This window comes from Sorex araneus, chromosome 2 (genome assembly GCF_027595985.1).
Source record: "Sorex araneus isolate mSorAra2 chromosome 2, mSorAra2.pri, whole genome shotgun sequence".
Taxonomy (NCBI): domain Eukaryota; kingdom Metazoa; phylum Chordata; class Mammalia; order Eulipotyphla; family Soricidae; genus Sorex; species Sorex araneus.
Window position 1 is genome coordinate 128,890,672 of NC_073303.1, and position 27,267 is coordinate 128,917,938.

At 53.3% G+C, this 27,267-nt stretch overlaps 1 protein-coding gene across 3 annotated transcripts; it reads right to left on the reverse strand.

The window, feature by feature from the left end:
* Positions 1-47: 47 nt before the first annotated feature.
* Positions 48-26,248, reverse strand: INTS8 (integrator complex subunit 8). 3 transcript variants are annotated; one of them, XM_055126196.1, is made up of 27 exons: positions 26,057-26,248; positions 24,672-24,846; positions 23,141-23,281; positions 22,724-22,795; positions 21,543-21,594; positions 20,154-20,336; positions 18,736-18,843; positions 17,727-17,882; positions 16,305-16,405; positions 15,384-15,525; positions 14,851-14,921; positions 14,417-14,592; positions 14,071-14,204; positions 12,729-12,839; positions 11,670-11,871; positions 10,949-11,070; positions 9,539-9,723; positions 9,187-9,220; positions 8,404-8,460; positions 7,681-7,742; positions 5,661-5,779; positions 4,302-4,405; positions 3,387-3,437; positions 2,180-2,253; positions 1,687-1,751; positions 1,512-1,555; positions 48-244 (listed from the first exon to the last, which is right to left on the reverse strand). In XM_055126196.1, exons 1-27 carry the CDS (start codon positions 26,184-26,186, stop codon positions 128-130), a joined length of 2,988 nt encoding a protein of 995 aa, XP_054982171.1. In that variant the 5' UTR covers positions 26,187-26,248; the 3' UTR covers positions 48-127. The 3 variants fall into 3 exon arrangements, 2 of the variants coding, with proteins under 2 accessions (XP_054982171.1, XP_054982172.1); XM_055126197.1 differs by lacking the exon at positions 26,057-26,248 and having other exon boundaries at positions 23,141-23,353; positions 24,672-24,792; XR_008628502.1 differs by lacking the exons at positions 48-244; positions 1,512-1,555; positions 1,687-1,751 and having other exon boundaries at positions 4,302-4,364.
* Between the last annotated feature and the right edge of the window lie 1,019 nt (positions 26,249-27,267).

Below are 27,267 nucleotides of genomic sequence, written 5' to 3' on the forward strand. Positions count from 1 at the left end.
TTTAGTATTTGTTCTGTAAAGAAAACACCACTAAAATTGTACATATGTATTATATAAATGTAATCTTTTAATACTATTTACTTTTAGCCCATTGTTTAAAAAATAAAGGTTAAAAATAACTAACTGCTTAAAAGTACAGTTTTGCCATTGCTTGCAGGAACTTCTTTTTCCTTCTCTGCGCAGCCAGCTGTAGCACTTCTTCTGGGTTGCTTGCATTCAATTCTGTCTGGCCAATAGCTTTGATCTTTAAGACAGAAAAATGCTGTTACTAGAGGTCTGGTAAGAAGCAGCTCCCTGTACACTAAGACTATAAGAGACAAGGAGAAAGTCAAATTAAAAACTGGCTTGAGCCATGCTGAAGGAAAAGATCAACTGTTGACATAACAATTCATGGAAATTAGTAAAAATACCAGTAACTAAGTTGTTTCCTACAAAATTCTTTGAAAACATTAAAATTCACTTTAAGGTTTTGCTTTAAGCAAAATAAATAAATAAATAAAAATACATGGTTGCCCTTTTTGTTTCTGAGCAGCGGTCAGGGCTTAACTGCTGGTAGGACTCTGAGGTCATATATGGTACCAGGGATTAATCCAGATTGTGTGCAAGGAAAATGCCCTACAACCTGCTGGTACTGTCACTCTAGCCCTGAGATGGGCAGCTTCTATTGTATATAGTCATTCAGATTATTTCATGATTAAAACCCATGGTAGTATTCATGAAAGTGTTTACTGAGAGTACTTTAGGACTCTGAATTACCTTTAAAAAAAAAAAAAACAAACATCCCAATCAGACTTAAAATGGAAGATTTGTCTGTGCTGTAGTTTTGTGGGGGATGCTACAGTTAGGTCAAGCCAAGGTAGGAAGCATCAGATGATGCCATTTCAATACGTAGAAATGCTGACACACCCAACAGTGGGGTACAATAGAGACATTCTTTAAAATTTCTCACAGGCAACTACATGAGCCCGCCCCATGGTGCTGGAGAGAGCCCAAACGCTAGAGCACGTGCCATCAGTCCATTAGGCCTATCACTGGGTGACCTTGCTGAGAACAGTTAAGACAGGCAACGGCAGGAACCAGCTGTGCCATGTTGGAGCTTCAAAACTCGGCAGAGCAAAGAAGGGCCGTGGAAGGAAAGTATGGGGCAGGCCCTGCGTGCAAGAGACCCAGGCTGCAAAAACAAAACCCTGAAACCAGACAGACTTGAGTGCGAGGCAGAAGCACTCGAAGGGACAGGCTGGGTGGCACAGCAGGAAGGGCGCTTGCCCTGCACACAGATGACCCAGCACCACATAGGGTGTGCTGCCTGTCCCCATCCCCCACCCCCTGCCTCCAACCACCTCCTGAACCCACCAGGAGTTAATTCCTGAGTGCAGAACTAGGAGTAACTCCTGAGCATCACCAGGTATGGCCCAAAAAGAGCAACCCCTACCCCTGACTCCAGTGTCTAAGTGCATCAATGATGTACAGACTTCGAGAGCTCACTGAAGAAACGGCAGAAGGCAACTTACTGCAATTTGTCTTTTATCTGTTTCTCCTCTTTTATGATGAAGATCTACATGTACCCGTTAAGGAGAGTAAATTCCACCCGTGCACTCTCTGGGACATGCTCTGCCGCGCTTCCGTCTGCGATTCAGTGGGAAACCACAGAAGGTTCTCTACAGAACACGTGGGGTCAAAGGATACAGGTCAAGTACTCCAGAATAGTCACGTCCCAGATGTAGCCATAGTAGGAGTCCATGGCATCATGGCTGAGAGAGAGAAGTTGGTTACTCCTTGTCTCTGCCGTTATCAACAGAAGCATTCTTGCTTCACTTAAAACAACGCACCATGGAGTGCCCGAGTGATGGTACAGCAGGGAGGGCATTTGCCTCGCATGAAGCTGACATGGGCTTGATCGCTGGCATCTCATATGGTAGCCTGAGCACTGATAGGAGTGATCCCCGAGTGCAGAGTTGGTAGTAAGCCCTGTCATTGTCAGGTGTGGCCCCCAAACTAGAAAACACTATCACAGGGAGGTGGGAGATAGGACAGTGGGGGCGGTGCTTGCTTTTCACACAGCGGACCTGAGTTCCATCCCTAGGACTCCCAACAGGTCCCCTGAGCTCCAGCTCACCAGCACTGCACACAGCCAAGAGTAAACTCTGAGCACACCCCCCCCACACACCCATCATCATACCTGTTTTGTTCCTGTAGTGATTTAAATGCTGTTTTGTAGTCGATTTCTCTGAGGAACTGACATAAGATTGCCACCTACATGACAAAGGTTTGAAAGTGGGTTCATGTGCTGGGTACCAACAAATACTTTCCGTATTTATTTTATTGTTTTTTGGTTTGGGAATCACACCTGGTTGTGGTCAGGGCATACTCCTGGCTCTGCACTCAGGGACCATACAGAATGTTGGGGATCGAACCCAGGTCAGCCACATGCAAGTTAAGTGCCCTATCCACTGTGCTAGTGCTCTGGCCCCAGTACTCTCCTGATTTAAAAGGAGTAATTTTAAATGATTCTGCTATCAAGAATATATTATTTAAGAGTACTTAGAGTATATCTTTATGCATTCCATCAGTTTTAACTGCAAAATCCCTTATGCAAATGTCAATCTGCCCAGTATTTTCTTCGCTGGTGATATACATTCTAACTCTTCTAATTTCTGGGTTAGAGAGAAAGGAGAGTGGTTATGCATGCCTTACATGTGGCTGACTTGGGTCCAATCCCTAGCACCCATATGGTCCCCTGAGCCCTACGAGAAGTAATTCCTGAGCACAGAGCAAGGGGTAAGCTCTGAGCTTACTCACAGCCAGGTGTGACCAAAACCAAACCAAAACAGAATATTGTCATTTCTGAATTTTCATTTATTTAGAAATTCAAAATTCCAAATAGCAGTTAGCAAAAAGTCAGTTGAGAAAACAGCTGAAAATTGCCTCTATCAAACCAGAATGTCTGACATTGACACAGCATGCAAATGACCCTTCACAGCTGGGAAGGGCAAAGCTCATTGTGGCAACAATCAGGCTGTTGGGAAAGTATAATAATACAAATGACTTATTCGTTTCAATCACACTGATAGGTCATAATCAACACCCTCCAGGCCAGAATGGGACAGTGGGGAGGGCGCTTGCCCTGCAGGCGGTGGGCAACAGTTCAATCCCTGCCACGCCACATGGTCCCGTAAACCCCGGCAGGAGTGATCCCTGAGGCCAGAGTCAGGAGTAAGCCCTGAGCAAAGCTGCATGTGGCCCCCTCTGAAAGAAAACCAGAACTCCCTAAAAACAGAAACTATATTTAAGCAATTACAATAAGAATAAAAAAGTTACTTCCCAGTTTGGGGCTCTGTATCACAAACGAGCATGCATGGAAACAAAATGTAGTATTATAAACCAACCTGTGTGTGACAATTCAGCAAAGAACAGCATTTTATCATCCGTTTTATCACCTATAAAACAAGATTATGCTTAAAACCGATGGGGCCAAAGAAAGTACAGCAGGCAGGGTCTGGCCGTGCACATGGCTGACCTGGCTTCAATCCCCTGAGCACTCCCAGGAGTGATCCCTGTGCACGAAACTAGCCCTGAGCACCACTTGGTGGGGCCCTAAAACCAAAAGTCACCCTGACTGACACTATGGATGCAGCTGTCAGCAGTGGGACAGTTAGACGGGGCGGGGAGGGTGGCAAGGTACAGATATGTGGTGGCAGGATGTGGGGGAGGTATGGGCTGTACTTCTGATTCCAGTGTGTGTTAAATGAAAATTGCATTTTTTTTTTCTTTAAGGGCCACACTCAGCGATGCTCAGGGGTACTCCTGGCTTTGCACTCAGAAATTACTCCTGGAGGTGCTGGGGGACCATATGGGATGCTGGGAATTGAACCTGGGTTGGCCATGTGCAAGGCAAACGCCCTACCCGCTGTGCTATCGCTCCAGCCCCAAAACTGCATTCATTTTTAAAGAACTAGTTCACACAAGACATTTTACACCTTATTTCAAAAGTCATTAAGGAGTGTCACATTGAAATCACAGTGCTGGTGACCTCCGGGGCAGGGCGGCGGGTCCTTAGGACACTGAAGGACACTGAGCTCATGTGCACAGACTGACAGAGGGCCTGGGCAGGGTACAGCGGCCTCTGGACACTGGAGAAAGGACAGTCAGGTTGGGAAGATACAGTGTGCGAGCAACTCCCCCACACAAGAGGGCGTCTGCTCCCCAAAGGGGCGGGGGCAGAGGGGCAGAAAGGGTGGACAGGACACCTGGTCTGGGAGCACATCCAGGGCAGAGGGTCGTAAAGGGTAGATAGGGCAGACCTGGTCTGTGTACACGTCCGGGGGCACGGCCTTATTGAAGAAATCCGAGCACACGGCTCCAGCCTGCAGGTAATAGTGAAGGGCGGCTGAGTACTGGTTGGTGGCTGAGGAGAACGAGACAAAGACCCAATGTGAGGGGCGGGGAGACAGGGAGAGAGGGAGAGGGAGAGAGAGAGAAAGGGAGAGGGTGAAGGAGGGAGAGAGAGACAGACAGAGAGGGAGAGGGAAAGGAGAGGGAGAGAGAGAGAAGGAGGGAGGGAAGGAGATGAAAGGGAGGGAGGGAAGAAGGGAGAGAGAGGGGGGGGAAGAGAGAGGGAGAGAGAGATAGGGAGGGGGGAGAGAGAGGGAGAGAGGGAGAGAAAGGGAGATGGAGGGAGAGGGAGAGGGAGAGGGAGAGGGAGAGGGAGGGAAAGAGAGAGTGTTTCTCATTGGAAAGGGGCTTCTGGAAAGACACCCGGTGTACAAGGGGGCTGACAGCATCAACAACCCCCAGGACACGTGGATAACTGCCCTTGCACTTGTCTTGCACCCCCTAGCCCAGCTCGCTCCCCAGTATCCCCAAGTCCTCAGTCCCCTTGAGTCCTACCAGAAGTTGAGTCCTGAGCACAACCCAGTGTGGCCCCTAATCCACACAACAAAGCCCCTAATCCCAACAACAAAAAAATCAGCTCCTGAAAACTCATCCTGGACTCACTACAGCCCGGGACTTCACTCATAGCAGCCACTCCTGCAGGAGACCAGAGGGGAGCACGGGGCCCACAGCAGACGCAATGCAGAGCACTGGACAGACCTCCTGAGACCAGTTTCCCCAACAAAATATGCCTTCAATCCCTAAGGGTGGTATGTTTCTTCCCTCACGGCGCATGGATTGGAGTCACACTGGGCAGTGCCCAGAGGCCAGTCTTCACGCTGCGCTCAGGGGTTACTCTGCTGCCTCCTCAGGGGATTCGCCAACTACTGGGAGACTGTTCACTGGGTAGGAGAGTCGCTGTGGAATTCAGAGCCCTGGGAGGAGCACACTGTGAGTGGATCCTGGACACCCCCAGGTGTGGGCTCCAGTACCACACCATGAGTAGACCCAGGGTGTGGGTCCCAAACCAAAAAGGAAATAAAATAAAAACATCTGAACCCAAGGCTCTCAGAGGAAAATGCAGGTTTTCATGTGTCCAGGACAATGTTTTCCAAAGCGGGTGATTCCCTCCCCGTGCGGCCGGGGCAGTCAGCTGAGCAAACGTGGGGCCTTCTGATCTAGGAGTGTCTGCATAGACAAGACTCGGTGACAGACTCAAGAAGGTGTGACTCATCCTTACTCCCCCCGGTGTCCCTATGCCCAGAGAGCCCAGCACGGCGCTTTCTCACCAAAGTAGATGTCGGCCTGGACGATAAGCCACGAGTGGTTGTTGGGGTTTCTGCTGAGGGCGAAGCGCACCAGTTCCTTCAGCGTGACGGCCACGGCCTCGAAGTCCACTGACTGCAGACTGAGGAGGTCAGGTGCTCAGCTCAATCTGCAGTGCTCAGTACTGGGTGGCCCCCACCCACAGGCCCCAGGCCCAGGCATAAGGCCTGGCCCACCTTAAGGGGCCGAAGCATCAGAACTGGAGAATGGCAGTGGCCATTCTCTCCTCGAAATGGGCACAGCCCGAGGCCGCGGTGCATGGGGGGGGGGGGGGTTCCTGGGGTCTCACTGGCCATGCACCTGCAATCGGCACTCGGGACCAGACGCTGCTCAGGAGCTCTGAAGGGAAAACATCTCTAAAGGGAAAGCCTGTGTGAGTGAGAGGACTTCGCCTGCTTTTAGCAAAATTTATGTGCAAGAAACAGAGTGAGAAGATGTCTGCCTGGCCCACAATGAGCTCTGCCCAGGCTGACGCCTGCCCGGCCCGCTGTGAACGCTCTGCCCAGGAGGGTCTCAAACACCAACACTGCCTTGAAAGCCGGGTGGCCCTTAATCTGCCTGTCTCTGGCGACATGAACACACTGGTCCTGGGTTCAAGATCCTGTACCCCAGGAGGAGCATCACTCTGGCGCACTGGTAGCAACAGAGAGGCCAGAACCAGAGCAAACCAGAGCTCGGGCCGCTCACACCCAGGAGCACGAGGCCCAGGCCCACAGGGCAGCTGCTGTCACAGGGACTCCGCGTCCTGACTGATTCCTAGGCCCCAAGGAGGCCCAGAAAATTATTCTAGGGACTGGAGTGATAGCACAGCGGGTAGGGCGTTTGCCTTGCACGCGGCCGACCCGGGTTCTAATCCCAGCATCCCATATGGTCCCCTGAGCACCGCCAGGGGTGAATCCTGAGTGAAGAGCCAGGAGTAACCCCTGTGCATTGCCAGGTGTGACCCAAAAACCAAAAAAAAAAAAAAAAAAAAATTATTCTAAAGACCCGATTATTGCTAAGTAATCTGAGAGTCTTACACATAATTATCACTACTGAACGAGCCAAACTGTGCTGATATTTTACTGAAACTTTATGCCAAATAGATGTAGGAATTCTATCCATGAATGGAACCATTTTGAATGGGCAATAGTTCATGCTCCCAGGCCAGGCTTCTGCTCAAGCACTGGGAACGGCAGGCAAGAACAGCTCTGGTTGCATGAAATGTGGCTGGGCATGAGGGAAGGCACAACCAGCGCAAAACCTACATACGTAGGAAGACGAGTGCCCTGCAGAGGAGGCTCGGTAAGGTGGGGGCAAACAGTGGGGACACAAGTGAGGGGGGAAGTGGGCACAGGTGAAGCGAGCGGTGTTGAAGCAACGGGGGCCTAAACCCTGTCATGAGTAACTATCATTTCATGGGGACTAAATAAAATTTTTTAAAAAAGGAAAGAGAAGGGGCCCCGTATGTTCTGGACAGCGATGTGGCCTGGCCAGGAAGCCACTCCGTCAGCTAGCAGCATTTCCCAGGAGGGAGGGGAAGATCTCTCTTAGTGACTGAGGCAGCTCCAGAGAGCTGGAATTTCCAGGCATGAGACACCCGCCTGCCCCAGACAGGGGGCCCAATCCCTTCGGCTCACACTCAGCTCCTGCCCTCTCGAGCCTGCATGCTACTGTCCAGAAGACAGTGAGTGGCTGTGACAGAGAAACACAAAGCTGGCCATGAATTTGCCAACTGAATCACAGCTTGTTAATTGACTACGCTGTCATCCTGACAGCCAGGACCAGCTTAAACTGTGAATCAAATGTAAGTCACTAGGCGCCAATGAAAGTACAGCAGAGAGGGCACCTGCCTTGCATGTGGCGAGTCTGGGGTTTGATCCCCAGTACCCCAGATGGCCTTCCCCAGCACACCAGAAGAAAGCCCTGAGCACCACCAGCTTTGGCTCAAAACCAAAACCAAACCAATCTAAGTCCCACAGGTTAAGCCCCAACACTCCTTACTTGGGGATGGAGCATGGCCACATAGAAATGTGCTCAGCTGTGATATCATTCACAATGTCCTCCTGTAAAAAAACAAAAAGTTTTGATTTAAAAAGGAGTATCTGGGGGCTGGAATGATAGCACAGCAGGTAGGGCATTTGCCTTGCATGTGGCCAAACCAAGTTTGATTCCCAGCACCCCATATGGTCCCCTGAGCACTACCAGGAACAATTCCTGAGTGCAGAGCCAGAAGGAACTTCTGTACATCACTGGGTGTGACCCAAAAAGAAAAAAAAAGGAACATCTGGCCTTGATCCCAGCACCATCTGGTCCCCTGTGTACAGAGCTGGGAGTAATCCTTGACTGTAGTTGAGTGAGGGATTAAAATCAACAGAACAAAATAAAAAAAACCAAAGGAAAGAATTTATGAGATTTACCACTCTTGGAAGGCTCAAGGGAACCACATGTGATGCCAGAAATTGGTTCTGAGTTGACGAGTATAAGGCAAGTGAAGTGCCTTACCCACTATCCTACTGCTCCAGCCCATTTTAAGATTTTGGGGGCCCATGGCCAGCTTACTCCTAGCTCTGCTTAGGGGTGACTCCTGGTGGTGCTCAGTGAACATATGGGATGCCAGAGATTGACCTGTGTGGGCTGCAAGCAAGGCAAACACCCCCTCTCCATTGTACTATCACTCCGGCCCTCTCTGTAAGATTTTTTTGAATAAAATTGTAAAATACTAACCCGAACATTGTGAAGTTTCACAAACAGCGATAAAATAATACTCAAAACCAATGGTTCCTATGAGAAAGAAAAAAAAATCAGAAACTTTAATTATATCAATATTTCATTTTTTCTGTCAGCCTCAGAAATACAGCCTCTTCTTACCAAATACTTCTTCTTACACTTTATTTTTAAAATTTATTATTATTATATTTTGGTTTCCTGGCTTACTGGGTCACAGCCAGTGATGCATAGGGGTTACTCCTGGCTCTGCACTCAGGAATCACTCCTGGTGGTGCACGGGGACCATATAGGATGCTGGGGATTGAATCCAGGTCGTCCACATGCAAAGCAAACGCTCTTCCGTCTGTACTATCGCTCCAGCCCCCTTTTTTTTACACTTTACAAACTTACCAGGCACCCCAAGATCAATTTCACTTCTAATCACCTAAAGGCTTTTAAACACAAAGTTTCTGGATTTTAGTGTCTGTTCTATGGTGCTGCACTTGGATCATTTTTAAAATTGAGTACATGGATCTCTTGTGAACCAAGGAATCCCTGCTACTTCCAAAATGATTCTTTATCCCCTAAGGTAGTATCTGAAATAATGGACCTAATTTATATGTAGTAAATGTGATATTGTCCTGCCAAAATAAAACTAAAGCCAGTCTTCAAACCTCTAGCCCCACTTGGAGAGTTCTTTATAATTTTAAACAATGTTATCTATTCAGCATTTAAGGATTGATTTTAGTTGTATTCTACAAAAATAAGCAATAGTAACTAGATCAAATTTTTATGACTTACCCGTAATTTTTTGATAAAGGAAAGCAGTTCACTCCTACAGGAAACAAAAGCGTGCATTTTCAGCATTGTAAATCAGGAATAAAATTTTAAAAATAAATCACAGGACTGAGGCTATAGTAGAGCAGGAAGGGCTGACCCAAGTTCAATCCCCAGCACCCTGAATGGTCTCCTGACCTTGCCAGGAGTGATCTCTGGCAAGGATCTCGGAGTCAGGAGTAGACCCAAAGCACTGCTGGGTGTGGCCCAAACTGTCCCCACCCCCAAAAAGCTCTAAAATAATAGATACTGATAGTCTGATAAAATGACAGAAATGAGGATGGCACACCCCGCCCCCCCCAGCCCAGACTCGCACCGGTACATGATGCCCAGCGTGCACTCGCGCTGTTTGATGAGGCTGACGCGGCCATCACTGCCCCGCTTGTGCTGGCTGGATACGCTGCACATCTGCACCACCACTTCCCACAGGTCCTTGGCTGTCCGCCGACTCTCCTTCGGGCCAGGAAGCTCTTTACAGGTGGCTGCTAAAAGCTGTCCAAGCTGTGACATGGGAGAAGGCATCAGGAGTGTTCCCGCATCTGCCACATCCGTCCTCAAGGCCCACAAGTGCAGGGAGATGGCAGAGAAACCCGACTGAAAATATGACTGAGAGAGTATGACTGAAAGAACATGAGAGATCTTGACTGAGAGGATATGACTGACAGAACATGACTGAGAGAACACGACCAAGAGAGTATGACAGAGAATAAGAGAATAAGAATAAGAGAATGACTGAGGGCTGGAGCAATAGCACAGCGGGTAGGGCGTGTTTGCCTTGCACGCGGCCGACCCGGGTTCGATTCCCAGCATCCCATATGGTCCCCTGAGCACTGCCAGGGGTAATTCCTGAGTGCAGAGCCAGGAGTAACCCCTGTGCATCGCCAGGTGTGACCCAAAAAAGAGAAAAAAAAAGAGAATGACTGAAAGAACATGACTGAGAGAGTAGGATGAGAGGACATGACTGAGAGAATGTGACTAAGTAGGACTGAGAGAACATGACCGAGAGAACATGACTGAGATGCACTAAGTAGATTCGGGTTCAATCCCCGGAACCCCATGTGGTCCCCCCACCCAAGCACCATCAGGAGTAATTACTGAGTGCAGAGCCAGGAGTAAGCCCCAAGCAAGGCTGGATATGACCCTTACTCCAAAAAGTAAAATGATTTAGTGAATCAAAGCAAGAAAAGTGAATTTACCTCTCAGGAGCTTTGGGAAATATACCACAATATCTGCTGAGTACATAACTTTTGCTCATATCAAAAAGTAAATGTCCGGGAGCTGGAGCGATAGCACAGCGGGTAGGGCGTTTGCCTTGCTTGCGGCCGACCCGGGTTCGATTCCCAGCATCCCATATGGTCCCCTGAGCACCGCCAGGAGTAATTCCTGAGTGCAGAGCCAGATGTGACCCAAAAAGCAAAAAAAAAAAAAAAGGAAATGTCCTCTGGGGTTGCAGAGACAGTATAGAGGGGAAGGCGCTTGCCAACCCGGATTTGATCCCCGCATCCCACACATTCCCCGGAGCAGCGGCCGGAGTAATTCCTCAGTGCAAAGCCAGGATTAACCCGAGTGGTGTGGCCCCAGAACGAAGTCAATAAACATCTTCAACTATATGCCAACAATGAGCCATGAGAACCTGGCTGTGAATCACAAAGCCACAACACTTGGCCAGGTGCGTGTGGGTCAGAGACGGGCGCACTCCCCGGCAGCACAGAGCGATCCTGGTTACCTTCACATACGGGTTACTCTGGAGAAGGAAGGCGGGGACCTGCAGCATGAGGTACTCGTTCTCTCTCCAGTTTAACATGAAGGCGACACACTCCTCAGCGATCACCTGGCGCAGAGGGATGTCTGCAGGTCAAAGGACATGGGCTGAGGTGAGCAGGTTGGCGCTAAGGACGGTACTGACAATGCAGACACGACTCTGGAGACCTGACGATGCCCATGGCGAAGGCATGGAGCTGGGTGCCGACCCGCCCGCCTGCACACCTAGTGGCTCCAACACTCAAGATGACACAGCAGCAGAGTATCCACAATGGGAGACGAAGTGATGTCAAAGGGTTCTGTGTTTCAAGCACACTGGAAATGGCTACCACCTGCCCCCATGCTGCCCCACACTGACCATGTGTGCAGCACTTGCTGCTCCCACCAGCCAGGTAGACCCACGAGGCCCTGCTCCCCGCAGAGGCCTCCCCCAGGAGCCAGCAAGCTCACGCCCCCAAAGAGACCCCCTGCCCACCAGCACCTACCACATACTGTGGGCACTGCAGGCCCCTTCAGAATTGCCCACCCTGGGCTCTCAGGAGGCCCAGAGTCTGGACACCTCAGTGGGAACAAGGCCACAGATGGACGGGCAGGGGGGGCAAAGAGTGCGCACCCACCAGTGGTATACGGGCACAGAAGGCACCACAGAGCACCCACTCCATCATGCCCACTGTTCCCCGTCTTACCTGGCAGCCGCATCTCCAGGTACCCGCGCACCCTGCTGATGAGGTCGGACGGTGGCCGCTCCCCCGCCAGCCCCGCAGCTGCCTCGTGCGTGTGTATGTCCAGCAGGAGCAGCTCATTCAGCATGACCTGGCGCAGCTTGGGTGAGAACTCTGTGACCAGCTCCAGGCAGGCAGCAAACAGCTGCTTGGCATGGGTGAAGTCCTAGGAAGGCAGAGCTTGTGGGGGCTCCCAATCCCTCTGTGACCTCTGAAGCAAGACCCCAGCTCCCCTCTCCGCTGCTCGTTTGTACTGCAGCTACCTCTTACCAAGAAACACAATGATCGGAGCCAGAGATACTGCGGAAGGGCACCTGCCTCATATTCGGCTGACCCAGACTCAACAACCAGAACCACACAGGGTCCCCTAAGCCCCACCAGGAGTGACACCTGAGCACAGAGCCAGAAGCCAGCCCTGAGCACTGCTGGGTGTGGGTTAACCCACCCTGTACCCCTCCAAATTTTTCACGCAAGTACTAACTTCCTCATACAATGTTTTACTTTGAGTAGTTGCTAAAAGTGCAATCACTGGCTCACAGAATAATGGGTAAGACCTTGTTTTACTCCTCGCCCCACTTTCTGGAAAGAAGGAGAAGTGAGGACAGGGTGATGGGGGGAGGGGCGGGGGACGGAGAGGCTCCGCAGTCCCCACCCCATCTCTCAGCTTTTCCAGGGTCTCACCCATGCTGTCACTGCCTCTCCCTTTCTTGCTTGCCTGGATCAGGCCCTGGGCCTGGCCTGCCTACTGGCAGATGCACGCTGCTGCCTAAGAGCCCACAGTGTGCCCAGCTCCTGAACCCCTCCGCCAGAAATGAGGCAGCTGTAAGGGCTCTGCTGCTTCACAGCCAGGACACAGCCTGGCAAATGGGAGTGGGAGGGTGGAAGGAATAACCCTGCAGGGGAGGTTTCTGGATCACACCCAGGCCTGTGGCTAATTTTCAAATGAGAAGACCACAATGGATTCAGGTCCCCAAGCTTCACTTTCAATGAGTAAGGCAGTGGCTGCCAGACACCGGGACTCACCTTCACAGCACTACAGTGCAGACCTTTGGCCATGAGAATGTAAACCAAGTCTCTCGTTAGGTTGTCTTTAATCCCCAGAATCACACAGCTGTAGACCCCAGGCACTTCCCACTAGAAGAAATGGGGGAGAGCAGGCGCATGATGAGCGTGGGAGGGCCGGGGAACACTCGGGCCCTACACATGCCCAACCTAGGCTCAATTCCCAGAGCCCTGAGCACAGAGCCAGGCGTAATCCCCTGGATGACAAACAAACAAAAAAACCAAAAACAAAAAAAAGGTATCAAGCTGTAGGCTTTCCAATTCGAAGAGTACTAAAAAGCAAAGGCACAAATACTTGGTGGGTTGGAGGGTGTGGGCCCCCAAATCCCCATCACCACAGGGAGTAACCCCCGAAGCACAGAGCCAGGACTCAGATATGACCCCCAAAGAAACAAACCCTTGTGAGACTCACGTGGCGAGTCCACCTACAGTGAGCCCAAATGTCAGGCCCGCAGACCGCACAGCCACCTCCACGGCTGAGCACAGCCTGGCCGGCAGAACAGGTTCTGTGCTGGAGAGAGCCCCAGCATCAGACCAACCAAATAATATAGATCCGGACTTAGAGATCCAAGCGAGATGCACGCTGGCCACAAAGGGGGCAGAGGTGTTACTAACACTCTGCTTGACATTCGGTATTTCTCTCTCAACAGATGTTCAAAGGCATCTGTAAGGTCATATTAAGCAAGGGTCCTTCTCAAAAACATCAGAGCGAGAACTCAGCAGGCTAAGTGCCAGCCTTGCATGCTGCCGACCAGGTTCCATCCCTGGCATATAATCCCATATAATCCCTGAGGTACAGAGCCAAGACTAAACCCTAAATCAACTGGGTGTGGCCCCATCCCAAAAGGAGAAAAAAATGAGTGGAAAAACTCTATTCAGTTATATTAGAGGGGGGCCAGAGTGAGAGTACAATGGGTAGGGCACTTGGCCTTGCATGTGGTCAAATGGATTCGATCCCCGGCATCCCACATTGTCCCCTGAGCCATGCCAGGAGTGATGCCTAAGGGCAGAGCCAGGAGTAACCCCTAAGCATTGCTGGGTGTGGTCCCACCAAAAAAATTGTATTAGAGGGCTGGAAAGATGACATAGCAGGAAAGGCGCTGGTCTTGCACATGGCTGACCTGGGTTCAATTCCTGGCACCACATATGGTCCCTGAGCCCTCTAAGAGTGATCCCTGAGCGCAGAGCCAGGAGAAAAGTCCCGAGCACTGCCAGGAATGGTCCCTAAAGCAACAAACAAACAAACAAACAAACCAGAAGTCAGAGACAACGTTCTTACCTACAGACAAAGGGCACATCTCACCTTGCTGGACACTGTCCAAAACTGGCGCTCCGACGTCATCCCATGCAACTCAATGAGGATCTGGCGGATCCTCCAGGGGTCCACGGACAGGATCAGCTGATGCTCCAACTGGCCGATGTTGACACTGGCTGAAGCTAAAAAAAGACCAAAACAACAAAGCCAGAAAAAAAAAAGGCAAAAAAAATCAAATCATCCATGGCAAAGACAGTGGAGTGGCCAGGCTCTGCCCAGTGCTGCTGTGCCCACTGCAGCCACGACAGTCCTCATGGCAGCTCCAGTCTGTAAGGGTCCAGGCGGGGATCCCCAGTAGCCAGGGACAAAATGGGGAGCCCAGGACAGCGCCCACCTGGGATGTCATAGAAGGAGGTGACGGGCTTGACGCACAGGCTGACGCGGGGGCTCCGTTTCCGCATGCCCTCGACCAGCAGCTTCCTCTCTTCGCCGCTCAGCAGCGTGATGAGCAGCTCGTGGGATGACATCATGAACACGTACTGCAGGTCCTCCAGGCCCAGACACACGTGCCTAGGGCAGGAAATGAGGTGGAGAGTCAGAGAGACGTGCAGCCCCCCTCCTCTGGCAGCAGGCTCTGTGGCTTCCCGGGGGTCCCAATCCACCGCTGCTGGGCCAGGATAGCAGACTGAGGAGCTGACACCAGCCCCAAACCCAAACTGAACATGAACAGAGCCTGCTCTGGCCGGAGCACATGCGGGCGCACCCAAAGCCAGAGTGCCAGAAGGCATTTTCCTCCCAAGTTCAAAGGTGAAAAACCAAGGGACTTACTTGAGGAAAACAGCCATGTTCTCTTTCAGAGACTCTGAGGCTTTTTCTAGATTTATTGATCTCGAGCACACCTAGGGATACGAATGAGTACTGACTGAAACACATAAAACCCACACATACCACAGTTGGAAATAACGCGATTTCAAAACTACCCAATTTTCTGATTTCATCCATAGATCAATCATAGACCGAGTTAGAAGATAAAAGAGATAAGGCCCGAGAGAGCATGGGGGTAAGGCATGAGGAAGCAGAGAGCCGGACTCAATCTACTGCGCCACACACAATCCCCAAAGCAGCAACATCCCCCCAAATAAAGCAAACAAAATAAAGGCGGGGCTGCAGAGACAGTACAGTGGGGAGAGCGCTGGCCTTGCATGTCGCTGATCCCAGTTCGATCCCCAGCATCCCAATGTCCCCTGAGAGCCATCAGGAGTAATCCCTGAGCACAGCGCCAGGTATGACCCCACCCGCTCCCTCGACTCTGGTAAAGAAGCTCAGACGAGTGAGGGAAGCCCAAGGGGCAGGCGCCTTACCTCGAGCAGGAAGTCTATTTTTTCTTTGTTGGGCTTAAGGAATAGCTGGTTAAACTGAACACTGATGGTTCCCCCCTCCAGCACATCCCGGACTGTATTGCAGGCACAGACTTTAAAGCAGATTTCATCTAGACCTTCATTTCTGCAGAAAATAAAAGTACACCCACACCCCTTTCAAACAATGAAAGGGACAGACCACAAAACCCAACTTCAGGGAGTAGCCGTTTCTCTCTGGGTGGGGAGATCTGGGGCTATTGCTACATCCCAGGCACTAGCCCAGGACAGGAAAGGGAGGCCTGAGGCCAGGAGCAATCCGGGCAGCACGGGGCACAGGGTGCATGAGGCGCCCCTGCAATGCAGTCCAGCGTGCGTGATGTCCTGACAGAGCCCAGCATGCCCCTGAACGGAGGCTGGCCGTGCACGATGCCCCTGAGGAGAGCCCGGCCTGTGTGAAGCCCCATGTACGATGCTCCCGAGGAGAGCCTGGCCGTGCATGATGCCGAGGAGAGCCCGGCCATGCATGATGCCCCTGAGGAGAGTCCGGCCATGCATGATGCCCCTGAGGAGAGCTTGGCCATGAGTGATGCCCCCGAGGAGAGCCCGGCTGTGCGTGATGCCCCCTAGGAGAGCCTAGAGTGCACGAGGCCCCCAAGGAGAGCACAGCCGTGAGTAATGTCCCTGAGGAGAGCCTACAGTGCATGAGGCCCACGAGGAGAGCATGGCCGTGAGTAATGCCCCTGAGGAGAGCCCGGCCTGTATGATGCCCAAAACAGAGCCCGGCTGTGCGTGATGGCCCTGGCCTTGGAGCGGTCCTAAAGCTGACCACCAGATGCTGGCCCAGATCTCGGTGGGATTCAGGGTGGGAAACATGCCTTTGCTCCTTCCCTCCGAGATCAGAAAGTCCGTCCTGGACCTACTCACCCCTGCTGGGCCTTCTGGAAGAGCTCCCTGAGCACAGACTGCCGGAACTGGGCGGGCAAGCTGAAGGTTAAGTTGTCCTCCATGAAAATCTTCACGATCTCCTAGGACACATTCATAACATGGTATGGTCAGCTTCGTGGCCAAGTCTCTTCACACAGCATGAAGGCCCAGAATCCCCCCAAGGAAACCTCCGCCTGAACGTTGAAGCTACACTGATGGAAGCATCAGTGCCAGGGGCCAAGGGTAGACCACGGGCTGGCACTGGATGGTGAGGGTGGACCCAGCAACTCAGCCAGGTCAGCAGAGAGAACTTATAAACTCTAATTTTCGCCTACCCCAACTGGGGGTCAGGGGCTCCCCGCAGCATGTGCAAGCTCAGGCCCACCCCTGCCGACAGGGACACCCAGGCTTGCTTGGCAGAGCTTAGAGCCATGTGCAGCTGGGGCCCCATAAGGGCCGGGAGCAACTCTACAGCGCTAATATCGACTCTGAAACAATGTTCGCTGGGGCAAGGAAAGAGCTCAAAAGGCTCTAAAATGGGTTGGTTTCTTTTTTCTTCTCCACTTCTGGCTTTTGGGCCACTCTATGGTGCTCAGGGGCTACTCCTTGGTCAGTGCTCTAGGGCCCTTCCCAGCACTGCTCAGAGAAACCCTGTGATGCTGGGGATGGGACCTGGACTTCCGGCATGTGCTCACCTCAAAACTCCAAAACAAAAAGCTTTAAAAGAAACCCAAACAATTCTAGGGCAGAGAGAGAGTAAGAATGTTAATGGGATTGCCATGCAATGCAGCCCAGCCTGTTTCATCCCCAGCATGACATACCGTCTACCCAGCACCATTGAGTGTGGCCCAAGACCCATTCCTCAAAAAAAAGAAATAGGTGGGGGCTGGAGAGATAGCACAGCGGGAGGGCGTTTGCCTTGCACGCGGCTGACCCAGGTTCGATTTCCAGCATCCCATAGGGTCCCCTGAGCACTGCCAGGAATAATTCCTGAGTGCAGAGCCAGGAGTAACCCCTGTGCATTGCCAGGTGTGACCCAAATAGCAAAAAAAAGAAAAGAAAAAGAAAGAAATAGGGGCCAGAGATAGTCCAAGAGAAAGGTTCGTGCCCAGGACACAGACCCCAACTTGACCCTCAGCACCATGTATGGTCCCCAAACACTGCCAGGAGTGAGCCCTGAGCACTGCTGGGCGTGGTAGAAGGAAGAAGGGAGGAAGTGGGAAGGGTGAGAAGGGAGGAGGGAAGGACGGAGAGAGGAAGAGGGAGGGAGGAAAGGAGAGGGGAGGAGGGAGGAAGGAAGGGAGGAAAGAAAGGACAGACGATCAGGAAGCCTGCACCCGCATAGTGCTGTGCTGGTTTACAGATGCCCCCCCAGCCTCTCCGTCTCCAAAGCTCCTCCTCCCCAGTGCAGCCCCCAGGTACCTGGTAGTTGGCCGACCGCAAGCAGAGGTGAACTTGGCTGTAGGGCGTGAGCTGCTGGGACGCGCCGTCTGGAGGAGGCACCACGGTATCACACGCCTGGCAATAGCCAGCGAGCCGCTTCTCGTCAATGGTACAGGGAAGGGACAAGGATCTGATCTGTAAGGAACAGGCACCATCCATCACAGCAGGCCCAGAAAGGCAGCGCTGGCTGTCCCATGCACTCGCCAGCACGAGCAGGCAACACAGTGGAGCTTCCCAGCTACAGGCTCAGAGTTAGGCGGCAAACGCTCAGGCCAACCTGGGCCTATTCCACACAGCCCTGAGCAAGAACGGCCCCACGGGCCAAAGGGGGAAAACAACACGCAACAACGCATGCCAGAAACCACTAGGCCCCGCTGACTGCAGCCTGCTCTAGAGCACTCCAGCCAGCAGGGTGGTGGCCACCATTGCTGCTCAGGCCTGCAGGCTCCCTGAATGTGTGTTCGCTCAACTGTCTATTTCTTCCGCTGTGGAGAAGCCTGTGTTCTCTTTTGAACATGTTTCCCCTTTTTCTCCTCTTAACGTCTCTCTAAGCAAGTTCCTGTGAATAAAATCTCTCTCTCTCTCTCTCCCCCGCCCCTCGTTCTCTTGGAAGCTCTTAGGCTGAAAGAGATAGCACAGGACTGAGGCACCTGGCCTGCACACGTCTGCCTGGGTTCAATCCCCTGCACCTCACATGGTCCCCCCCAAGTCCCGCCAGGAGTGACAGAGCCAGGAGTAACCCTTGAGCATCACCGGATGTGGCCAAAGGTGGGGTTGAGAGATGAGCAGGGAGGGCCTTTGCCTCACACCACAGCCAACTCAGGCTTGATCCCCAATCCCCTGTATGGTCACCAAGCCTACCAGGAGTAATTCCTGAGTGCAGAGCGACAAGTAAGTACTAAGCACTGCTGAATGTGGCCTCCATTGCCTCCACCCTGAAAGGTCTTGCCTAGGAGACCCACAGGACAGGTGTTTCCCAGGACCTTACCTCGGCGAGCAGCTCTTTGGTCCTGAAAAACTTCTCCCGGGCACTCTCGTAGGCCGCAGGGTTGGTGGAGCCCTGCTGGAAGTAGGCGGCGCCCAGGTCGAAGCTGACCTGTAGACAGATGTGGCTCTCAGCCCCTGGGGCCTGGAGTGGGAGGCCGAGCCATGATCCTGCATGGCCCTAGCGTAGGACACCGCAAGGAGACCCAGGCCCTCAGTGCCAGCAATAGAAACCAGCCCCGAATGACCCATCTCAGCAGCAAACACAACTCCTGGAGAGACTTCTGTTGGCCCCAATTCTTGGGGGAACGGGGTTAGAGGTCAGCCTTGGAAAGGCAAAGGGCCAGAGAGGCTGTGCAAGCCAGATGTGTGAAGACAGCAGCACAGCTGCCCGGCACCCAGGCTAAGCCCTTGTGCCCCCAAACCCACAACCCCGCCCAGAGCTCCTGACTCCATGACTTCCACAAAGCCCACAACCTCACAGCCCCCTCAGTGCCCCTGACTCCAAGGCCCCACCCAGAGTCCTCCCACCCCACAGCCCTCCACCCCAACACACGTGTAGCAAGAGCCACAGCCAAGCCCTGTGGTCCCCAGTATCCCGGGCCCTGCGACCATCCAGATGCACAGGTGTGAAAAGCTGCCCCACTGGTCTGGCCACTGCTGAGCCTGGGGCAGGCCCAAGGCAAGACTAGTGCCTGTCCCTGTGTCCCATCCTTGTGTCCTGTCCCTGTATCTCATCCCTGTGTGTCCCGTCCGTGTCATCTGTCCTTCTGTGTCTCATCCCAATGTTCCATCCTGTTATCCATCCCAGGGTCCTGTCCCCGTGTGTCTCATCCCTGTGTTGCGTTCCAGTCATCCATCCCCATGTGTTCCATTCTGGGAGTCCATCCCTGGGGGTCCATCCCTGCTGCAGTAGAAGTACGGGCTTTCTCCCCCTCCCCTTCACAGCCCCAAGGGTGCCTGAGCTCCCTGTTTTCACACAGGCAGGCCCTCCCCCGCCCCCCATAGGCCCTGTGTATGAAAATGAGAGACTGGGAGAGAGCAGAGGTTTCCTGGGTGCCCAAGGACATGGCCGAGGTGGATGAGCAAGGGAACGGGTTTCTGAGACTCACTTAGAAAGATCTGACTCCTCTTCCCAGAACTTCCCTAAACTGAGTTCAAACCGAGGCTCAAGGCAGAGCGACAGTGCATTGGGGAGGGCGCTTGCCTCGTACAGAGCTGACCCAGGTTAAGATTCCCGGCATACCATACGGCCTGCTGAGCCCCACCAGGAGTGACCCCCGAGTACAGAGCCAGGAGAAAGGCCTGAACAACCAGAAACAAACCCATACCCATTTCCTGCAGCGGCTCTTACAGCCGAGCCCCAGTTTCACGGCATCCCAGCACCGCTGGCTGCCCCACATGACCGCCAAGCCCACATACCTGGCACTGCAGCTCCTGGGCCCTGACCTGCAGGCCAGCAGCGCAGCTGTCTGTCTCCCCGTTCACTGTGCCTGGCTCCACGGCCAGCAGGTCCAGTGTCCTCATGGTGTGCATACACAGGTCCTTGTTGAGTTTCAGGGCTGCTTCCAGCACCAGCAGCGAGTCTGAGGCTTGTTCCTTCAGCTGCCGATGCCCAAACAGACATGTGAGAGGTGCAGGAAAGCAAGGGTGAACATGCACCCACAGTGACTGAGGGGACACCCTCTGACTTAGGGGCGCTGTACTGACACAGCCAGAATCCAGTCTGGAGGAGAGACGGTGGGGGCGGGAGGACCAGGCGTAAGTCCCTGAACCCAGTTGAGAAGGTTGCTGGCACCACAGGGCGTGGCCAGAAAACGAAGCATTTAATTAAAAAACAAAAATAAGGAGCCAGGGGCTGGAGCGATAGCACAGCGGGTAGGGCGTTTGCCTTGCACGCGGCCGACCCGGGTTCTAATCCCAGCATCCCATATGGTCCCCTGAGCACCGCCAGGGGTAATTCCTGAGTGAAGAGCCAGGAGTAACCCCTGTGCATCGCCGGGTGTGACCCAAAAACAAAACAAAACAAAACAATACGGGGGCCAGAGCAATCGTACGGCAGGGAGGGTGTTTGCCTTGCATGCAGCTGACCTGGGTTTGATCCCTTGCATCCCATATGGTACCCAAGCACCACCAGGAGTAATTTCTGAGTGCAGAGTCAGGAGTAATACCCCTGTGCATCGCCCACTGTGCCCCAAAAAGCCAAAAATAAAAAATAAAAACAAAGTCATTCTTTTTCTTTTTGGGAGGGGGTACCAGTATTGCCCATAATGGGGCTCAGGAAGACCCTATACAGTGCCAGGGAATGAAGTGAGGAGCCAAGGCAAGGTCAGTGCCTTCCTCACTGTCCAACTCTCTGGCCAATGCCTTCCCCGCTGTCCAACTCTCTGGCCAGTGCCTTTCCCACTGTCTGACTGTCCAATGGCACATGTGGAGTAAGCCCAAGCACCGCTGGGTATGGCCGCCCCCCCCCCAAACAAAATTAAAAGAGCAGGTTTCATCGCTGGGGCCAGAGAGTCCAGTGGCCTAAGGTGCCTGCCTCACATGCAGCTGACCTGGATCAACTCCCAGCACAACAGATTACCTCAGCACTGCAAGAAGCAACCAGGAGTTCTGAGCACCGCTGAGTATGGCAAAAAACAAACAGCAGAAAAACTCCAGAATGTTTCTGAACTATGTTCCAACAGTACAAATCTAAATGTTTCTGCATGGAGACACTGCCAAGCCCACAAATGGAGGATTAAGGCAGCATCAGCACACGCTCTAAGCATGCCCAGAAAGCCTGGGGCCACGGCTGCTGCTGATACTCACCACTTTCAGAATACTCTCTGTGAGCTCCTTCTCCTGCTGCATCTGAGTCATGCTGAAACACGAATGAACAGAGCCCATGTGAAAGGTAGGAAACTGAAAATTTAAGAGCACCACTTTAGAAAGGAGGTTCAAAGCCAGTGAGATCCCCAACTAGGCTCGAGCACAAGCTTTGCACACAGGAGACCCAGGTCTGATGCCTGGCACTGGGGGAACAGCCCCTGTGCCCCACAGGGTGTGTGGCCCAAATACCAGAAAGTCCATGAAGATGTCTAACTTTGTAATTCACAGTGATTAAAAAAAGAAATCTAACAAAATGAAATTTCCTCAAAAAAACTAGGAATGAAGCTCCACTCCAGGGAATATACCCAGTGTCACAAAAGCACATGGAGAAAGGCACATCTACATGCCTAGCTTCATTCCAGCACTGTCCACCGTCGCCAGGATCAGGAAACAGCCTGGTAGTCGGGTTCATTTACACAAGCAAAACTGTGGGGCCATAAGGAAAGATCAAGTCGTGCCGTTTGAGGCTGCATGGATGATCTGGAGAGTATCCTGCTAAGTGAAGCGACTCAAGAGGGCAAGGGACAGACTCAGATGCTCTCTCACATGCGGGATATAAAGGGATACAGTGGGGGAGTGCCCGATGCCCTGTGCCAGCAGAACAAGGAGCAGACCTGGAGGCTGGTCGCTGGGGGTTCGAGGAAGGGAAGGGACAGATGACACTGCGAGAGGCATCACTGAGGAGGAGGGGGAGAGCTGAAAGCAGGTACAAAGTGCTGCCACCGAAGTTGGCTAAGGGGCGGGAGGCCAGTGACACAACATGATCACCATGGGCCTGACAATCAACACGACTTTGGGACTCTGTAATTCAGCACAATTCAGAAGAAAAAACTGAAAATAAACGAACTTTAAAAAAAAAAAGTTCAGGGGGGGACAAAAAAAGAAAAAAAAAGTTCAATTGCGGGTGCAGAGATGTGGCGCCACCACAGAGCATGTGCCTGGTATGCAGGAAGCCTGGTCAGATCCCCGGCGAGAGTGGCATGATCTCCAGCCCCATTATGACAGCAACCACAGCTGCCCACCTGGGAACCTCGGCAGTCCCCGCTCACTCCCTGCGGCTATTCAACGCGCCAAAAAGAGATGATCGATAGGGCAAGGGAGGGACTCATGTTCCGACTTACACGCTTAACTGAGGTGGGCCCGGCTTCACCTGTCGGACGGGGAAACTGCTTTCAACAATTGTCCTGATGGCCCTGGAGACAGGAGAGAGACGAGTCCCTTACGGAGATACCGAGAACCCATGTCAGAGCTGCCCAGGCTCAGACACAACCAGGACTCGACAGCCACAGCTGCTTCGAGAACGCTTCCTTCAGGTAGCCCTGCACACCCTCTACAGTCCCACACACCTCAAAGGTCTTGAACACCCTCCATTACACCCCTTGCAGGGCTCTGCAAACCTTCCACCACACATCCTGCAGGGTCCCGCATACCCCCCACATCCCCCAGGAACGACCCCCACTCCCCGCTGCCTAGAGGGGCCAGTCAGAGCAGAGCCTTAGAGGTGTACAGGCTGGGCTGGGTGTGGGACACTGACTGACCAGCGGTTGTAGAGGAGGATGGCCATGGCGGTGGTAGGCGGCAGTGTGGCCAGGTCCATGTCCACGTGCTTGGTGCCGGGGGGGACTTTGCTGACACACAGCAGCTCGTTGAGAAGCATGTTTAAGACGGGCACAGACAGGCTGCGGGCACGAAGCAGAGAGCATCAGCGTGGGCAGCCCTGGAACTTCCAAGTGGTCTCTGCACAGCATCGCCTGGCGCAGGGACACACGGCATCACTCTCATCACACTGGGGAGGCCCAAAGCCGTCCACCAAAGGCCCACGGTGGTGAGAAGCCAACGCCTGATTCCAGAGAGAGCGTACAGAAGGACACTTGGGTGCACACAGCTGACCCGGATTTCATCCCTGCACCCCAGACGGTCCTTGAGCCTCACCAGAAATGACCCCTGAAAGCAGAGCCAGGAGGAACCCAAGCACCGCCAGATATGGCCCCCAAACATACACACAAAAAACAATCAACTCTTCCTAACCTATTTTGAAATATAACCTCAGAGGATGGACAGAATAAGTGCCAAATTCATTTCACATTCAGAATGTTTTAAGTGGGGCTGGAAAGACAGCACAGCAGATAAGGTCCTTGTTCTGCATGTAAGTGCCCCTGTACTCCATGGCCCCTGGGACACTGCTAGGAGTGATCCTTGAGCACAGAGTCAAGAGTAAGTCCTGTGTATGCTGGCATGACCTCAAATCAAACCAAATCTTGACGAATCTTTTAAGCTGGGCTGAACAAACAGCCCCATGGACTGTGCACATGGTTTCTGTGTGGGAGGCAGGGCTCAACTCAGCACTGCACGGGCGCTAGCAGCCCACCAGGAGAGCTTAGGGAAGCCTGAAACACCGCAGGGACAGGACAGCCCATGGGACAGAGCAAAGGTACATCGCAAACACTACAGGGTAGGACAGCCCACCGGGATATTGGAGAGAAACCCCAAACACTGCAGGCATGGTCAATAAATAAAAGGGACTTGCATTCATCTAACTTCAGCATTTTCTTAAGGCTTTTCAAACAATTTTTTTTGTTTTTGGGCCACACTTGGTGGTGTTCATTGTTTCTCCCTGGCTTGGATCACTCCTGGCAGTGCTCAGGGGACCATAGGCATTGTCAGGAAATCAAACCCTTGCTGGATGTGTGCAAGGCAAGCGTCCTACCCAGTGTACTATCACTCTAGCCCAAGAATTACTTTGTTTTCCCACTGAGTCAGTATCAGCAAAGCCCGAAAGAGAGTACAGGGGTTGAGGAGCGTGCTGTGCACACAGTCCCATCACTTTGGGGGCAGAGCCAGGAGTAAGACCTGAGCTCTGAAGGTGCGCTTCCTCCACCCATATGAACCCCCAAAAGAGTCACCACTGGGCCAGAGAGAGTAAGGGAGAGACTGGACAGGGCTAAGGCCGTGAACAAGGCTGACCCCAGCTCCATCCCTGGCATCCTATATGGCCCTTTGAGCACCACCAGGTGTGGCCCCCAAACCAAGAAACGGAGTCCACACAAGTCTCGTGTGCATCTAGGGTACCTTTTCTGTAGTATATCTAAGTCCCACTTCAAATGTGCAGCCACTTTAAGTGCTAGGAGTTTTAAAATCCGGTTCCTCTTGTTGTCGGGCGGAGGCTGGACCTGATTCTGCTCGTTGACAGAAGGCTTGGAAGCCTGTTCCAGAAACTGAACTATCAGCTGCACTGGAGCAGGGTCTAGGGGGCAAGAGAGAGAAGGCTTTGTTTCCTTTATGAAGACGCATCAGGACTCTGGGTGGGTTTGGAGCCCCCGAAGGAAACCAAACAGAACACAGCTGGTGGCAGAGCGGAAGAGAACAAAACAGATCCCAGCACACGCCAACAAACTCACGACTTCCTGGAAAGACCATGACCGTCTGAGTCCAGTCCAGTGGCTGGGGGGCCCGTTAGGAGGAGGTGCCGTCTTTATGTTTTGTATACGCTTTTTGGCTGGGGAGGCCTCCCCGCTGCCCCCACACAGGCCAGCACCTTCCCCGCTGTACTCTCTCCAGCCTGCCATCTCCAGAGCCACCACACAGCCGGGAAGCCTCAACAGATGCTGGCCATAAGCAAAGCGTCAAAAAGAACACCTAGGGCCGGAGCAGTGACACAACGAGCAGGCACTGGCCTTGCACACCGCCGACCCAGGTTCCATCTCTGGCATCCAGGAGCAACCCCCGGGCATTGCTAGGTGCGACCCAGAAAGCCACTGGGCCATCCCCGAGCCGGGAGAGTACAGCAGGCAGCGCACCTGCTCTGACGCAGCCAACAGGAGCTGGGCCCGCAGGGGCGGGGCAGGCGAGGGCAGGGTGTCTGGGGAGCTCTGAGGGCCCCTCCCAGGGGCCGCGGCTGTGTGGGGGTGTCGGGCACCCTCAGGGCTGGGCGTGTGGGGGTGTCGGGCACCCTCAGGGCTGGGCGTGTGGGGGTGTCGGGGACCCTCAGGGCTGGGCGTGTGGGGGTGTCGGGGACCCTCAGGGCTGGGCGTGTGGGGGTGTCGGGACCCTCAGGGCTGGGCGTGTGGGGGTGTCGGGACCCTCAGGGCTCGGCGTGTGGGGGTGTCGGGGACCCTCAGGGCTGGGTGTATGAGGATGTCCAGGACCCTCAGGACTGAGTGTTGGGGGGCTGTCTGGGACCCTGAGGGCCGGGTGTGCGGGGCCGTCGGGGACCCACAGGGTCGGGTGTTTGGGGCCGTCGGGGACCCTCAGGGCCGGGTGTGCGGGGCTGTCGGGGACCCTGGGGCCAGATGTGCTGGGCCGTCGGGGACCCTCAGGGCCGGGTCTTTGGGGCCGTCGGGGACCCTGGGGCCGGGTCTTTGGGGCCGTCGCGGACCCTGGGGCCGGGTCTTTGGGGCCGTCGGGGACCCTGGGTCCGGGTCTTTGGGGCCGGTGTGCGGGGTCTGGGCGCTCACCCGGGCACGGCTTGCGCAGGTGCTTCTCCAGCAGCGACTCCTCCAGCAGGAACTCGAACCAGCTGGTGTGCGGCGGCGTGCACGGGCGCCCGGACGTGGCGGCCTCGCGGTCGGCGGCCTCGGCGCTCATGGTGGCCAGCCGCCCGCTCCGACCGGCCCGCCGCGAGCGCCCAGACGCGCACGGCCAAGATGGCGCCGCTCGGACGGGCGCCCGCGCCAGCCAATCCCCGCCCGCGGCGGCGGCCGGGGGCGGGGCCCCGACGAGACCCCGCCCTCCCCGGTTGCCAGGGAGACGGGGCGCGCGACCCAGGCGGGGAAATCCAAGCCGCGCCTCTCCCCAAGCGAGCTGGCAGTTGGGGGACTCCAGGGCCTGGTCCTGCTGTCCCCCAGCACACCCGACTGTGCACAAAACCAAGAATCCGGGACGCGTTAAGGTCAGGCTTCAGGGCTTCCTTTGCACACGTTTTCTCCTGCCATAATTTATTACATTCAGTATTCCAACGCCAATCACACCACTGTTACACCTTCCCACCACCAACCACGCCTGCCCCCAAAATAGGTCCTAAATGATTTATTTTGTATTGCTTGTTATGAATAATTCGCTAAAAACAATCAAAAAAAGTTTCCTTTGGATGGGTGTTTGAATATTGTATAACTGACATATAAACCTGAGAACTTTGTAACTTTCCACATGGTGATTTAATAAAAATTTAAAAAAAAAAAAAAAAGTTTCCTTAGAGGAAATGTGTAGGTTGCTGTATCTCACTCTGGAGACATTAAGCCCTTGTGTAAGATATTACTAACTTGTCCTCACAGGCTGAGCCTTGTGTGCTAATATATATGATAATTATATGTATATATATTTATATGCACATACATGTATATTTGATCAGGATGGGATCAGTTGCCATCTACTTTACACGCCATTAAATGTGGTGTTCTACTCTTGGTACATCAGTGGTGCAGACTGAGATGTCACACAGCCGTGCACTCCAGGAATTCTAATTTTTCTTTTTCTTTTTAGGTCACACCTGGCAATGCACAGGGGTTACTCCTGGCTCTGTACTCGGGAATTACTCCTGGCAGTGCTGGGGGACCATATGGGATGCTGGGAATCGAACTAGGGTCAGCCAGGTGCAAGGCAAATGCCCTACCCGCTGTGCTATCGCTCCGGCCCCTAAAATTTTGGGTTTTTTTTTTTGCTTTTTGGG

Coding starts and splice junctions, on each gene's coding strand:
- INTS8 (XM_055126196.1), bottom strand. CDS start 26,186: ATGAGCGCCGAGGCCGCCGACCGCGAGGCCGCCACGTCCGGGCGCCCG. Junction 7,743..8,403: donor TGAAACTTCACAATGTTCGG/GTTAGTATTTTA, acceptor GTTTTTTTACAG/GAGGACATTGTGAATGATAT. Junction 5,780..7,680: donor TGGCCATGCTCCATCCCCAA/GTAAGGAGTGTT, acceptor TGACCTCCTCAG/TCTGCAGTCAGTGGACTTCG.